At 36.8% G+C, this 16,400-nt stretch overlaps 1 protein-coding gene across 13 annotated transcripts in view; it reads left to right on the top strand.

The window, feature by feature from the left end:
* Window positions 1–16,400, top strand: part of MPHOSPH9 (M-phase phosphoprotein 9) — a 58,825-nt gene that overhangs the window by 505 nt on the left and 41,920 nt on the right. For 5 of the 13 annotated variants that reach the window (XM_060401119.1, XM_060401118.1, XM_060401120.1 and 2 more), the window contains exons 2-7: window positions 2,315–2,577; window positions 4,620–4,773; window positions 9,692–9,796; window positions 10,989–11,078; window positions 11,776–12,299; window positions 15,287–15,410. In XM_060401119.1, the coding sequence (XP_060257102.1) occupies window positions 2,471–2,577; window positions 4,620–4,773; window positions 9,692–9,796; window positions 10,989–11,078; window positions 11,776–12,299; window positions 15,287–15,410 (1,104 nt within the window). In that variant the 5' untranslated portion in view covers window positions 2,315–2,470. Of the gene's footprint in view, window positions 1–2,314; window positions 2,578–4,619; window positions 4,774–9,691; window positions 9,797–10,988; window positions 11,079–11,775; window positions 12,300–15,286; window positions 15,411–16,400 lie in introns of those variants that run through there. The other 8 variants (XM_042234563.1, XM_012097706.4, XM_012097711.3 and 5 more) reach the window with 4 other exon arrangements.

Here is a 16,400-nt window from a genome sequence, read left to right on the forward strand (position 1 = left end):
CCTCAAAACCTGAAATCATCCCTTCTTTCCCCTTCTCGGGTTCCCAACAAAGCAGAACGCCTAGTTAACTTTCATATTCTCAGCAGACCCCGTTATCAATCGTTCCCTTTCCCCCTAACTCCCTTTTTCCCTTTTGGAACTGGGAGCATCCAAAGCGTCATATTTTGTTTGTGGGAGATACAAAAACGTCTCTGTTCTTATATCCATCTCCATCAGGTTCTTAAAATTCTGCATTGTATATCTTTTTAAAAAAACTCATCCCCCGCCCCCCCCCCCCGCATCCCTGTCCCCACCCCCATGCTCTGCTGGGGAGGCATTATCACATTTCAGGATTCAACTGGGTCTCCTGCGTCCGGATTAACTCAACGGGGGAAATAATAGATGGGGTTGCATGCAGATCCATGTCCCCAGAGAGCTTGCGTTTTCCTGGTGGAAGAGCAAGGTGATTTGAATTCAGGTATTTTCGTTGCCAGATGGAAGGTGCGGCCCCTGAGTTTGTCAGTACCCTTTGTCGTTGGTGATGGGCTGAGTCACTGGGGAGAAATCTATTGAGCTAGGTCGGGTTACCCTTGGCCTTCACACCTGTCCCTGAAGGAAACGGTTCCTTTGTGAGCTGATGCTTTCTTTCAACGTTGTGCTTTGTACAACCAGGCTGTAGAAAGTGGGAACATAGAGGAACCAGAATTATTTTCCTCTATTGCGTCCCCTAAAGCTTCCATCTTGTCAGCAGCATAGGTTTTCTTTTATTCTTTTTTCCCTCTGTTATTCCTTGGCTTGTTTGTTTGTTGTTTTTTTTTTTAAGTACATGAATTCCTTAAAAAGGAGGCAATTGACTTGTTAGAGCCAGTTTACCTCTGTACATCTAGCTTCAGTTAAATTTTAGCAGACCTGGCAAATAGTTTATTTTTTCAAAAGTAATTAAAAGTACTCTGTGTATATAGTATATAGTGCAAAATGCATTCCTTCCACCCCCACCTTCAGTGGGGAAGCAAGCATTATTAACAGTTTAACTGGCTGTTTTCAATACCAAGTTAAATAGTAAGTAGTTTCCATTCATCTATTTATGGTATAAATCAACAAGCATGCTTGATAGAATGTATTAAAGGAATGAACAAGGCATGTAAGTTTTCCAATTATTACACAGAATTGTGTCTGGAACCTTGCTTATTAAGCACCTAAAGTTTTGAAACGTTACCTGAAAAAAATACTAGTTCAGTTCAGTCGCTCAGTCGTGTACGACTCTCTTCGACCCCATGGACTGTACCCCTTCCCTGTCCATCACCAGTTCCTAGAGCTTACTCAAACTCATGTCCATCGAGTCAGTGATGCCATCCAACCGTCTCATCCTCTGTTGTCCCCTTCTCCTGCTTTCAACTACTACTGCTACTTCCGTAAATCACTGTTATTGTAGATTTTTTATTGAGATACAAGTCACCATAAAATTTATTCTTTTAAAGTGTACAGTTCGGTGATTTTTTTAGTAGAGTCACAGGGTTGTGCATTCATCACCACTGTCTAATTCTAGAATGTTTCATCTCCCCCAAAAGACGCCCTGTGCCCATTTTGGTCACTCTCATTCTCCCCTCCCAGCTTCTGGCAACCATTTGTCTCCTTTCTTTCTCTATAGATTTGCCTACTCTAGATACTTTGTATAAATGGAAACATATAATAAGGTCTTTTGTTGGGCTGCTTTTACTTTGTGTGTGTATTTTTTTTTTGGCTGCACCTTGTGCTGCTTGCAGCGTCTTAGTTCCTCCACCAGGGATTGAACCTGGGCCCACGGCAGTGACAGGCCTGAGCCCTAACCCCTGAACCGCCGGATAATTCCCTTTAGCATAATGTTTTAAATGTTTATCCACAGTGTAGCATAATTCCACACTTTATTTTCTGTGACTGAGAAATATTATATGGATTGTTGTTGTTCAGTCACTAAGCCTTGTCTGACTCTTTGTGACCTGGTGGACTGCAGCATGCCAGGCTTTTCTGTCTTCCATTATCTCTTGGAGTTTGTTCAGATTCATGTCCATTGAGTCAGTGATGCTGTCTAACCATTTCATCCTCTTGCCGCCCCCTTCTCGTTTTGCTTTCAGTCTTTCCCAGCATCAGGGTCTTTTCCAGTGAATCAGCTCTTCACGTCATATGGATATACCACATTTATTTATCCAACAGTAGATGGACATTTGAGTTGTTTCTGAATTTTGGCTATTATGAAAAGTGTTGCTATCCTTAATGTAGATTTCTATAAAAGAATCAAGGTTTCTAAAGTTTTGACAAAGTTTTTTGTAATAGTATTTTGTTCCTCATTCATTTTCAGACTCTCCTGGGACCTTTGGATATTTCACTTCTGAATGTCAGCAACTGAAAATGCCTGTAGACGATGAAGCATCTGAAGATGACTCAGATTCAGTTTCTTCAAACAGTGCAAGAACCTGAATTTTCAAATGAGAGCGTGTAGCAATTTCTGTACACTATGGAAGATTTTGACTTGGGGAAACCCTCACAGAAAGCTTCATCTTCTGTAGAATCTGATATAAAAAATTCTCCTCATTCTCTTGGACTGAACTTAAATACTAATAGGTAAGAATGGGAATAGATTTTTTAATGTAATGACAAATAAAAATAACTTTATTTGCATAATTTACCAGTTTATCCAAATAGTGTCATACTTACTGTTTGCATTTTTAAAACCCCAAAACTGAGATCAGGAACCATTCAAGGACAGTTGTTTAAGAATAATATCAGTACTTTCATGTTCTTCATTTCTTCCAGAGATACTCTTCTATATGGGGAGCGCTGTGAAAAAGAACTTGTTTTGCTAGATGCAGTTCTCTTTACTTTTTTTTTTTTTGGTAAATTACAAGCATATCTTTAAAATTTGATTGCCTAAATATTGCTTCTCCATTTTGAAATTAAGAGGAAAAATAATGTTTCATGTTGCAGAAATACCTCACCAGTCTTGAAAGTAGCAATTTCAAGATTGAAAAAAAATTGAATACTAGGAAGTTAGCAAAAAAGCAGGCTGAGTTGACAAAATAGATGCTATCAAACGATGCATTTTATGCATTTTCTTTTTAAATTATCCCACGTTTGGTTTGTTTGAATCAGGGCCTGTTTACTCTCATTTTATACATAGTCAGACAAGTTGATTATTTGATTTCTAAACTTCTTGTTGTTATTCAGTCATTAAGTCATGTCCAGTTCTTTGAGACCCCATGAACTACAGTATGCCAGCTTCAAAAATTTGCATTAGCTTACAAACAGCAGAGGCAGAGGCCATTTATCACCTATAAAAAGCAAGTACAGTAAAGCAGAAACATAACAGTCTGGCGCCTACTGTAAAGGAGCAAACTTGCACACAGTCATAGATCTTGAAGAAATTGTGTATTTTAAATAAATCCCTTAAAAGACTTGTTTATTCTTTGCCCTCCTCAGGAGGGATTTAAGGCAGTTTACAAGAAAATATAAAATGAGAAAGCATAAAGTAGGGTAGAAAGGGAGGGAAAAAAAAAAAAAAGCATGGGATATGGTCCAGAAACATTTGCCATCGTAATCTGTACCTCCTTCCTGAATGCTGGCCACGCTTTTTGTTTCCTGTGTCATCATTTGGCAGCCCTTTTGAAATCCACTTCTAGAAGAAACCCTTTTTAGAACACAGTGTTTGATTTGCCTGGAGGAACTTAAATGTGCCTTTCTAATGAAAATTATGTCACTGAACTGTCTCCCTTTTATTGTGACTGGCAGTTAAATTGGCCAAATTTAAACTTGATTATTATACAACTGTAATTGTGTATTAAACCCTTAATGGATACCATATTATGTTCTTTCCTTTGAATTTTTATTAGTATTTTTCTGATCCTAACTCTTTATTATATTACTGTTATTTTCATTAGTGTCCTCTTTTTCACAAATTGTTTGTAAAACAAAGCAGAGTATCAATAAATAAAAGAAAAATGACCTTTCAGTGGTTGGAATTTAAATAAATTTTAATGTCCCTAATTATCCCTTGTGTTTTTATAAAGCAAATCTGAAATAAACTCCTCTCAGATTTGGAAAAGCAGTCCTCCTGGGAAAAATTAGTGCTATTTTATACATTGAATAGACTAAATAAATCCTGAATATCTGCTACTAATTTGCTTGGCACTGCTTTTATTCAAAGACAGTGCAAAGATAAGCACGAGTTTATCATGCCAAATTAGGGGGATCCAGTTAACAAGACATGACTGTAATTCTGGGCAGTGGAGAAAGGATCTCCATTACAATAAAGGACTGCTCTTAAAGTGGAGTGAAATACTCCTCTGGAATAATTTAGATCAGAGTCGCTGAGAATTTTCCTTATTGTTTAGCATACACTTTTATCTTCTGCTCTATTTTGGAGTATTCTCTCCCTTCTGAAGTTCTTTCTGTTTTGTTCTTAAAAATATAATTAAGCGATATCTGTCTTTTCACTGCTATTTTCCTTTCATGGACAAACTTGTGATCAGATTTTCAGCAAATGAGGTGCTCTTAAGTAGGATTAAGTATCAGTAGTTTTGTACTGTTCTGCTAAATCTTGAACTGCTGAATTATTCAACACTTTGGTAGAATGAAGAAAACCATGTGAATTATTTATGTTTCAACAGAAGTAGTCCCCACCTTAGTACAAATGGGGTATCCTCTTTCTCAGGGAAGACCAGACCATCTGTAATTCAAGGTACAGTTGAAGTCCTCACCTCTTTAATGCAAGAGCTACAAAACAGTGGAAAGACTGATTCGGAACTTTGGAAAAACTGTGAGGTATCTAGTTTTGTTTTATTTTTGGAATTAAAAAAACAATTTCTGTTTATGAATATGGCTCTACTAAACTCTAAATTATTAGCAATTTATATTCTAAAGAGCATGATACTTAAGTTATTGCCAGAATAAAGCAGTCAAGTATATTAATTAAGGAACAATATAGAACAAATGTGAACACAGTGATCAAAAGTTCATTTTAACAATATATTTACTAATATATAAATTAGACATTCTAATTTATATATTGTGAATGTGAACTAAAATACTTTGTTATACTTTGTTAGGTTTTTTTGTTAGTTTTTATAAACTAAAATGTCTTTTTTCAGAAAAATGAGAATTGCCAACCAAATTGTTGATATTTGTTACTAATCCTAATCTTTTAAGTAACTTAAGCAGAATTGTCATGATTTTGTAAAACATAAATTCACTTTGAAATATTTTGAATGCTCTGTTTATAAATAAGGCTTCTGTTTCATACATTATTGCATTTAGCTGTGCTCCATTGACTTAACATTGATTATTCAGGTCAAGTGGTTTTTTCTTTTGTCTATAGGTTAAATTGCAATATAAAAATTTAACAGTTGAAAGAATATTTATATGTAAATTTTGTGTCATGCAGTAATGCCCACGATACACTTTTCCAAGGCTAGAGTTGGTAATGCTTTGTAGAAATGTATAAAACATTATTATTAAATTCTTTATTTAGAGAGCAGTAAATTTTGTTTTAAATGTTAATTATAGTTCTAAGACTATAATTTGTGTTAATTTTCAGAGTGTGGAATAAATAGAATGAAAGATTATCTGGTTTAAGAAATCAGTAATAGCTACTTATATTCATTATCCATAATCGTTAGAGTTATAAAATGACTGTTATGGCAAACTTAAAAGAAAACTTTTAACTTTTTATACTTTTTTTCCCCACATAATGATCAGTATGTGCTAATGCAAAAGACCTATAAAATGTCCCTGTAAAACGATGTAAATAATAATGGAATGTTCTATGAAATGTTTCCCCTAGTATTTAAAAAAAAAAAAAAGAGACAAATTGCCTGAATGTGGCTTGACGTCTGGTAAATTCATTTTTAACTAGAAAGTTTTTTGTGAAATCTTCGAAATCAACATCTTCAATCAGAATCAGAGTATATTTGTGAATTTAAGACATAGATTATTACATGCCAGGATACCATCTAGCCACTTAAACCTCCTAACATTTGAACTGGTTTCTTTCTACCCTTTCTTCTGTGATCTAACAGATTTTTAAAATTATGTTTTGTATTAACTGACTTTAATTTTCATAATGTAGGCATATAATTGATTATTCACTGAAGAGCTTTGTAAGCTATTTCGTACTTTGATGGAACATGAAATGCTATTTTGGCCATTTCAGTATAACTTCTTGAATTTGTTTTGTGTGCTTTTGTAACATATGAAAATAAAGGCCTCTGATGCTTTAGGGTAGTGCTTTAGAAAGAATGGGAGGGTAAATATTGTCTAAGTCTTATTCCTGATTCTTCCCTGAATTTCATGTTTATACCTTTCTTTTGGAATAGTAACATTTGTCTGATTTCTACCAGTTATAAGAAGCTAATGTACATTATTAAAGAACTAAACTTTCTGCAGAGCTCTGGAAGAGATCTGGTGATGACCTGATTCTTTAGAATTCTTTCATTAAAACTCTTTGGAATTCTCAAAGTTTATCACTGCTTAAACTTGGGAAGGTTATATATTTTTATTCTATCAGGAAAGAATCTATTAACGCATTTCTGTAGAAATACTTTAAGCTATTCTTTCTGTTTGCTTTTGGCCGCACTGTGTGACTTGTGGAATCTTAGTTCCCCGACCAGGGATTGATACTGAGTCCACGGCAGTGAAAGCACTGAGTCCTAATCACTTGACCCCCGGGGAATTCCTCTAATGCATTTTAAAGTACTTGCTAATATTTCTATGATTGTAAGAAAATTTTAAAGCATATCATTATCTGTAGCATTTTAACTATTTAGCACTACTGATTATAATAATAACAATTATCTGATAATTATTGGTTAACTATTTGCCGGGCAGTATACGAGATACTTTCTGTTAGTGGCCCTCAACCTTATTAGACCTGAAGCTCTCTTTTTATAACAGCTTTTAAAATAACATCAACTTATATTGTCCTGAAATGAAATTCACAAATAATATAACCTGCTTGTATCTGCTTAAAAAAAAAAGTCAGTGTAATGTCCTGTGATATAAAGGGGTAACAATACTTATTTATAAGCTAATATGTAAATATATAAACGCTCAGATGTATCTACATTAGAGAACATAATGAAGCAGTCCAGCATTTACCTCTGTGGAGACTCCATGAACGCAGCAGCTATCAGCACAGAACGGACAGCTGCCTTGCATTGATGCACCAGCACTGTAGCTGGTGACGCGATTTTCTGAAACAGCATGTAATTTCTGAGCAAGTACTGAAACATCTTGGTAGTTGCACTCCTGGACAATCTGGTGACTTGAAAACTGTGCAAGATACAATATAAAATAGACATAGGATAGTTCTTTATTGTGGAGACTGTCCTGTGTTTTGTATCCCTGGACCATGCCCCCTACATGCTAGTGGTGCTCCCATTATCTTTGTGACAACCATGACCTCATAGATTTCAACATATAGTTCTCCCATTGAGATCCTTGCCTTGCAGGCATCAGATTTAAAATTTAATCCCCACAAATAATGTGTTGTTATTGCCATTTTATAAATTAGGAAACTGAGGGCTTCCCTGGTTGGCTCAGTGGTAAAGAATCTGCCTGCCAATGCAGGAGACCCAGGTTTGATCCCTGATCTGGGAAGATTCCACATGCCGCAGAGCAGCTAAGCCTGTGGTCTGCAACAAGAGAAGCCATTGCAGTAAGAAGCCTGTGCACCTCAGCTAAAGAGTAGCTCCTGCTCGCTGCAACTAGAGAAAAGTCCCTGCACAGCAGCAAAGACCTGGCACAGCCCCCACCCCCACTCCAAAAAAATGCACACTGGATTTTAAAGGCAATAAAGGAATGTAAAATATCTCCTTAGTAATTTTTTTAACTAGGAAACTGAAGTATAAAGAAATTAAATTTACTTGTTCCAGAATCACACAAGTTGTTGGTGGAGAGGTGGGAGTCAGAACTACGGGAAAGCCCACAACGTATTTACCGGGTCAGACTAGGGAACCAGACTATAGCAATCCCATGCAGGCTGATAGCATCAGAAAACTGCGTTCACAGGAAAACTTCAGTCAGGTGCCCATATCCTCCAACAACATATAAAAGGCAGGTAGTACAAGTCACTTTAGTTTGAAATGAATAATAGCCCTTCTTAACAATTAAGCCCACTTAACAATTAAGTGTATAATGTTATCACTGTATTAATAATATTCTTTAAGTTACTTTATTTAAAATTAAAGGGTAAACAATAAAATCTGTCTCAGAAAAACAAAAATCTCCACTAATTTATAGCCTGAATGAACTCTTCATTTGTATCCTAAATAAGAAGATGATAAGGATGTGATTAATATCTTGTCTCATAAACTATGAAGCCATTATTTTTATTAAGTTGTTATTCTATCGTTATTATAGTTAAGCTTTATGTGAATAATAACTATCAGATTAAAAATAACACCTAAAGGGTACAGGGGTATAACTTAAGAAAACTGTTGCTTGATTGTTTCTTTTCTGTTTTCATTAATCTATAAGGTACTTTGTAAGCTGAGAGAGTAAGGGACTTGATTTGATCTAGTCCTCTTTGTCCTGAAGTCAGTTGATTTAGAATTCTCACTTCCTGTCAGTGCCCTCATATTTCATTTAAGGCTTTCTCTTCCAATCTTGAGGTTTCCTCCCCTTTACCTTAATACCATTATACAGATTTCAGCTTAATTCTGTTACGTTGTATAAATGGCTTTCACCATTAATGGGGAGGATCACTGGATTGTGTGGTCTATAATACCAAGAAAAGTTCAGCTTGCGGTTGTTGTTGTTCCATCGCTGAATCATGTTCAACTCTTTGTGACTCCAAGCATGCCAGGCTTCCCTGTTGTTCACTATCTTCCTGAGCTTGTTCAGACTCATGTCCATTGAGTCAGTGATGCCATCCAACCATTTCATCCTCTGTCGCCTCCTCCTTTTGCCCCCAGTCTTTCCCAGCCTCAGTCTTTTCCATTGAGTCGGCTCTTCACATCAGGTGGCCAGAGTATTGGAGCTTCAGTTTCAGCCTCAGTCCTTCCAGATATTCAGGGTTGATTTCCTTCAGCTTTCAATATCCATTGTTATATGTTTATTTAGACTGTATATCTGAGTACCCACTTTTTTGTTTTTTGTTTTTTTTTTTTTTTTTTTTGAGTACCCACTCTTAACTTGGTCTTGTATCCTAGGTGCTGGAGTGCAGGCAGGGATGGGAGGGAGACTGGTAAACCCAAGTGAGCCAATGAGATATTTGCTGATTGTGGTAAATGCTCTTAAGGAACTAAACAGGATGCCAAGAAAGAGAGTGCCTGTGAGGATGGTTTGGAAAACTCTTTGCGAGAAGAGGATAATTAAGCTGAAATTGCGGGATGGGAAGAAGCCAGCCACGTTGAAAGCTGGGGAGAGAGCTTTCCCGGTAGAGAGTACAGCAAGTGTCAGTACAAGACTTCTGAGGCTAAAGACAGCTTGGGCATGTCCAGGGAACAGAGGGAGGCCAGCGAGGTCAGTGTGTGTCATGAAAGGGACAGAGGGATTTGAGAGGAAGCTGGGAGGTGTGTGGAACCCAGATCACACAGGGCCCTGTAGGGAATAGAATGGAATGGAAATGACACTGGACGGTTTTAAACAAGGAAGCCAGTTGTCGCAGTAGCTGCTTTTTGACATTATATGTTGTTGCATACTGTTTGTTTATTTTATATTTTGGGCTCCAAAATCACTGCAGATGGTGACCGCAGCCATGAAATTAAGACACTTGCTCCTTGGAAGAAAAGCTATGACCAACCTAAACAGCATATTAACAAGCAGAAACATTACTTTACCAACAAAGGTCCGTCTAGTCAAAGCTATGGTTTTCCCAGTAGTCATGTATGGATGTGAGAGTTGGACTATCAAAGAAAGCTGAGCACCAAAGAATTAGTGCTTTTGAACTATGGTGTTGGAGAAGGCTCTTGCGAGTCCCTTGGATTGCAAGGAGATCCAACCAGTCCATCCTAAAGATTATCCTAGAGATCAGTCCTGAATATTCATTGGAAGGACTGATGTTGAAGCTGAAACTCCGATACTTTGGGCCACCTGATGTGGAAAACTGACTCATTTGAAAAGACTCTGTCGCTGGGAAAGATTGAAGGCGGGAGGAGAAGGGACCAACAGAGGATGAGATGGTTGGATGGCATCACTGACACAATGGACATGAGTTTGAATAGGTTCTGGGAGTTGGTGATGGACAGGGAAGCCTGGCTCAGTCCATGGGGGTCACAAAGAGTTGGACACGACTGAGCAACTGAACTGACCTGTTAACTGACAGTAGACCAGCCTTTAGTTTGAATTCAGCCTCTAGAGAATTCATACTCCCCTCTTATGTTTTGGCCTCATCTAGTTACAAGAGCACTAACTACTCTTGGTCAGGATGGTTCAGGACCTAAAAGGGGCTCTGAAGGGAATCTTAGGCCACTTCCATAGGTTTTCAGAAGTCTTTTTTTTTTCTTTTTTTTTAAAGCTGCTGCAGTGTTTAAAACACTTTAATATCTTACTCTAAAATGTTTGGATTTTTTTAAACTTGAAAAACAAATTAATTTGGGGTCAAATTCTTATAAACCAAACTGTTGTTTTAAGATGTGGGATTCTTTTTCTGGGTCCAAGTTAATGTTTAAGAATACTATTGCCTGTTATGAGGAAAGGAAGAGGGGCTTAAGACAAATTTGAAGCACATCTACCAGCAGTTGTTGATTAATTAGAAAGGCAGCAGATGACAGCAAGTTAATCAGATTTACTGAGACCTTCAAGTTTACCCAGACCACAGGTAACATAAAGGGGTGCCCAAGCCTATGTCCTTTTATTTTTGCATTTTTATAACTAATTTTATAGTTTTATAACTAATTTTATAGTTTTATAACTAATTTAGCTTATAATTTTTACATTAAAAATACATTTTTAAAAGGCCCTTTCCCATTGGAGGAATATTTCTGTGAAATACTAGGTTAAAAAATTATTTTTAACCAAAATATTTTATAATTTAATAGACCAGGTGGTTACAACTATTCAGTTTGGTGGAAAAACATTGCCAAGAGCAGATAGTGGCTCAGCAGGAGCAATTTCACAACCAAATTCAAGTAAGTTGTTCTTTATATTGATTCTTATTTTACATTGTAAAATTTTTAGAAGAACCAAGTAGTTAATTCTTTTTTTTTTGAGAAGGAAGGATTAATTACTTGCACCCAAAGCAATGTCTCCCTGAACTGTAAAACTGAGGAAGTTTTAATCTAAGGGCACATGCATATTCATGAGGGGCCTTGAGCAGAGGAGAATTCAGCATAGAATTGGGGCAGAGATCTACAGAGTCCATGCTTTAGTAGACTGAAGTCAGGAGGGTCAGCATCATAGTTCCGTCCTCCACCCGGGTAGGGGCTTAATTCCTAGTGTCAGGGCTTACTGAAGCTCAGGTTCTTTATGTCTCATTGAAGACAGAACTCAGTGAAAGCTAAGGTAATAGTTAAGAGGACTTACTTAGAGAGGCACGCATTCCACAGACAGAATGCGGTCTGTCTCAAAAGGCAAGAGTGGCCCTGGGAGGAGCACGCTCTGCAGGCAGCGTGTGGGGCATCTCAGAAGATGAGAAGCCCCCAGCGAGTTAATTCCTTCTGTCAGCTTTGCTTATGGATTGAATATAAGGCACAAGTGTCATCTTTAGAGTGGTAGCCCTTATTTTTAAATGCAGTATGTTTAAGACATTTGTGAAAATGTGATATTTAATATACATTCTTAGCCAAATCTCTCTTTTTTTTTTTCCCCCAAATCTCTTATTTTTAGCGTATACAGGAGGAAATAAAAAATTTAGTCAAGTTACAGACTAATAATGCTTCCTGGGCTTCCTATGGTAGAAGTTCTTTAAGCAAACAAAGATCTTCAGAAAGTCAAATGGGTTTTTTTTCTGAAGACGGTGAGAAAAATGAATATGTTATCAGTTATCCCAAGTCTGAAGAGTCTGAAATGCAGCAAGAAGCATCCTTGTCGCAACCAGACTGCAATGTGGATAGTAGCTCAGTGAGCAGTGGGTATGGAACCTTTTGCATCTCAGAACTAAACACCTACAAATCAAAGGACGCTCAAGATTTCATGGAGCACATAGAGGCTTCTGAAGGACATTTTGGAGCACCGGTGGTGCCAGCGGAGCCACTTGGAGATGGTGTGAAAAACCAGAGTTTTTATATACATCCAAATGAAGAGTTTTGTGCTTCTTTAAAGGAAGATACTCCCATTTTTCCTGGTGAATTTGAACACAGTTTTCTTGGTGAAAGTAAGATTTCAGAAGTATACAGTGGAAAAACAAACAAGTAAGTTGAGTTTCTCCATCACTTGAAGGGAATTTTACTTGTTAAATACATTTATAATAAGCTAAAATGTTTAGTTAATACAGCTCTTTTTAGTTGGAATGAGATGTATTTGAACATGTCAGTTTTATCAAATTTTTTATTTATTGCCTGTGGAAAATTGAAAGTAACAAAGCACACTATATGTTAATAACATCTGACTGCCTTCCCATTGATAAGACGACTATGAAAACTCTTAGGGTGGGAGGCTTGCCAGAAAAATACCTTTTATATTTTGTAGTCAAGAGCCCAGAATAGAAGTCAGGTTCCAGAATCAGTCCTGATTGTACCACTGAGGTGTGTCTTGGACAAGTTACTTATTAAGATTGAGTCCCAGTCTCTTAATTTGTAGAAGGAGGGCACTTAACTAGATCTTACATAGTCTGTTTCTTTATAGTTTCTTTCCTTTCTAGAAGATACTTTAAATAGAAAAAGTTTTCTGTATGATAATCTTACACAAAAGTAGATGCTGGCTAGAATTTTCTACTATTACCTGTTAAATTCTTCTCAATATGTATTAAATTCTGTGTTGCTTGACCTTTGGGCTATCATTTTTTGTATTATACAGCTTCCCTGATGGCTCAAGCAGTAAAGAATCCACCTGCAATGCAGGAGAGCCAGGTTTGATCCCTGGGTCGTGAAGATCCCCTGGAGAAGGGAATGGCAACCCACTCCAGTATTCTTGCCTAGAGAATCCCATGAACAGAGGAGCCTGGAGGTCTGCAGTCCATGGGGTCACAAAGAGTTGGACATGACTGAGCGACTAATAGTTTTTGTATTTTGCTGGAAAAGACTCCTGTTAGATTTTATTCCAGTTGAACTAAAATAAGGAATCAACCATTGGCCTAATTTTTAGGGGAGGTACTTTAAACTTGAAAGAATCTTATCTGTATCTTATATGTAGCTGACCATCATAATACACAGTTGTTTATACTTGACACCCTGCAATTAAAGTTATTTTTATAAACCAAAAATTTCAATGAGGTTAATTTTTAAAATATTTTTTAGGAATTAACAGTTTGTATCTATTTAAAATGTATAACCTTTAAATGTGTGCATGTGTCATTTTAAAATTCCAGAATAATAGATTAATTCTTATACCTTCCCACTTAACATGTATTTTATTAAAAGAAATTATAGATAGGTGGTGATGACCATGGCTTTCCAGGTGGTGCAATGATGAAGAATCTGCCTGCCAGTGCAGGAGATGCAGGTTGATCCCTGGGTTGGAAAGATTCCCTGTAGTAGGAAATGACAACCCACTCCAGTATTGCCTAAAAAATTCCTTGGACAGAGTAGCCTTGATAGGCTACAGCCCATGGGGTTGCAAACAGCTGGACACAACTGAGCACGCGCACATGGTAATGACCTTAGGGAGGCAACTAAGAAAGAAAGGAAGGATGGTTTTTTGATTTCTGTAAGGTAATAAATGTGTCTTGGTGCTGAAAAATAGGACGTGCTCAATAAATAATTGACTACACAGCAGATAGTATTTTAATTGTTTTTCTAAGTCGATGGTGATTATTTGGGATTATATTTCACTTAGTTTTTTAGGCTAATAAAATTAATTAGTATTATATGAATGTGTGTCAGCTAATTATAAAAAAGTTGATCAGAGGTGTCCTTATAACCATGGGGGGAAAAAATCCTTAACATTTTTGTATAAATTATGTACATATAATTAATAAAGTTGATATATTAAGTTCTGTTTTGATAATATTTAAAATACATACTCTAAATGTAAATAGCCCTTTTAAGTCATTATAAATTGTTGTATGTTGTAGTTATTTTCTATTTATAGTTTACTCAGGAATAATTTAGGAGAAGGCAGTGGCACCCCACTCCAGAGGAGCCTGGTAGGCTGCAGTCCATGGGGTCGCTAAGAGTCGGACACGACTGAGCAACTTCACTTTCACTTTTCTCTTGCATGCATTGGAGAAGGAAATGGCAACCCACTCCAGTGTTCTTGCCTGGAGAATCCCAGGGACGATGGAGCCTGGTGGGCTGCCGTCTATGGGGTCGCACAGAGTCAGACACGACTGAAGCGACTTAGCAGCAGCAGCAGGAATAATTTAGGAGAAGGCAGTGGCACCCCACTCCAGTACTCTCGCCTGGAAAATCCCATGGACGGAGGAGCCTGGTGGGCTGCAGTCCGTAGGGTCGCTAAGAGTCTGACATGACTGAGCGACTTCACTTTCACTTTTCACTTTCATGCATTGGAGGGGGAAATGGCAACCCATTCCAGTGTTTTTGCCTGGAGAATCCCAGGGACGGGGGATTCTGGTGGCTACCGTCTATAGGGTCACACAGAGTCAGACACGACTGAAGTGACTTAGCAGCAGCAGCATTGATTTGCTGAAAATTAAGAGTATAGGACTGAATTAACTGAAATTTTGTCACACACGTTCATGTAATTTAAAACCAAATATTATATACAAGCATGATCAATTTTATGTTTGTTATATATTAGAAGAGATTTTGTAAGTTCAATGACATTTTAATTCATCCAGGGGACTTTTCAGTAAAAGAAACTTAGGCTGAATTTGTAAGGCAAATAATCACTTAAAATTATGTTCAGTTTTATGTCTCTGAAGTATGTCATCTAATGTAAGGTATTTAACTATAGTAACTCATATCTTGGGTACTCATAAGTCCATCTAAGTAAGTATGTTTTCACTATGGAGATATTAGTATTTGTAGGTGCCACTATGGTGGTTTTTGTTCTATCCCATGGCTACAGACTATACATACTGTTAATCACTGCTAGTCAGTCCTTTTCTTCATTTTGCCTTTAATAATAAGATATTGTAAAAATAAATTCATGCAACTCAATAAAAATCTATCCCCTCTCTGCTATTAGAAAAGCAATTTGAAGCATAGTCTATCAGTGTTTAGTTTTATTTGAAGACAGCATTTAAAGAGAGGTATTTTGTTTTTTTCTTTTTAAATAGTAAATCGATAACATCATGGGCTCAAAGGCTGAAGCAGAACCAACCAAAGAGAGCACATAAAGAAGAGGGCTACTCAAAATCTATGCAAGGAGATGAGCAAACCAAGAAATCGCCAATTGAGAAAGTAGGTGATAAGTCACTTGACTCTGGTGTGCTTTAGCTGCAGATAATCAGGATAATTATGTTGTGTTTACCACCTGTTCATTAACATAAATTTTTTTTTGCCTTTTCTTTTGTATTCTTAATTTGTTACCTATCTTTTATGGTGTCTCTGAGAATGGGAAACAGTAGTCCAAGTAGTGGTTCTTTAATAGGCCAGAAACCAAAGCTAGTGAGGAATGAAAGTACTAGGGAAAAAAAAAAAAGAAACTTTTATTTTGTAAGTGTCCTAATTCCCTTTGTGCTGCAAATCTTTGCAATTAGCTGAGAGTAATCTATTAGTTTTTGAAAAACCCTCAAGTAATTTTTATTACTATTAAGTTGTAATAAGTAGTAATATATGTGTGAATGCTTTAGATGCCTCTATAAAAACAGTTGAAGCTTGGACAACTTGAATTTATAATCCAAATTGCAAGAGATTAAATGTTTACATTTTATGTGGCCCTTTTGCTCATACAGCAGCTGCTTTTGTTAAAGAGTTACGGATACTGAGTAAGTTTTAAATATCTTTAAAGCCCCTTTGGCCTAAATTATCATTGAATAACATTGCCTAATACATTGAAATCACAAAATCAAGTCTCTCAACAAACTTGATTCCTTTAGAAACAGGTCATGTCTTGATTATTGTGAACAGTCTTTCTGTCATTCTTTGAAAAAGTTCTATTAAACAATAGAAATCATAAGAACTCAGCCTCCATAAGGCATTATTTACTTCTCTTTTGGTAAATTTTCTTTCTTCAACCCATGATGACTTAGGCTTCTTAATTATCAGGTGTTGAACGTAATCAGATTTGTGTTGAGGAGGGAAGTGAAAGTGAAGAAGCTACATGAACCATCAAGCCTCTGGGCCTGGTGTGGTATTGGTAGCTCTGTTCTTTTGAACCAGCACAGTATATCCTTGTTTGGTGTAATGGCATAAAAGCACTTGGAGACTGTACTGAAAGTTTCTTTTTTC

Source organism: Ovis aries, chromosome 17 (genome assembly GCF_016772045.2).
Source record: "Ovis aries strain OAR_USU_Benz2616 breed Rambouillet chromosome 17, ARS-UI_Ramb_v3.0, whole genome shotgun sequence".
Lineage (NCBI taxonomy): Eukaryota > Metazoa > Chordata > Mammalia > Artiodactyla > Bovidae > Ovis > Ovis aries.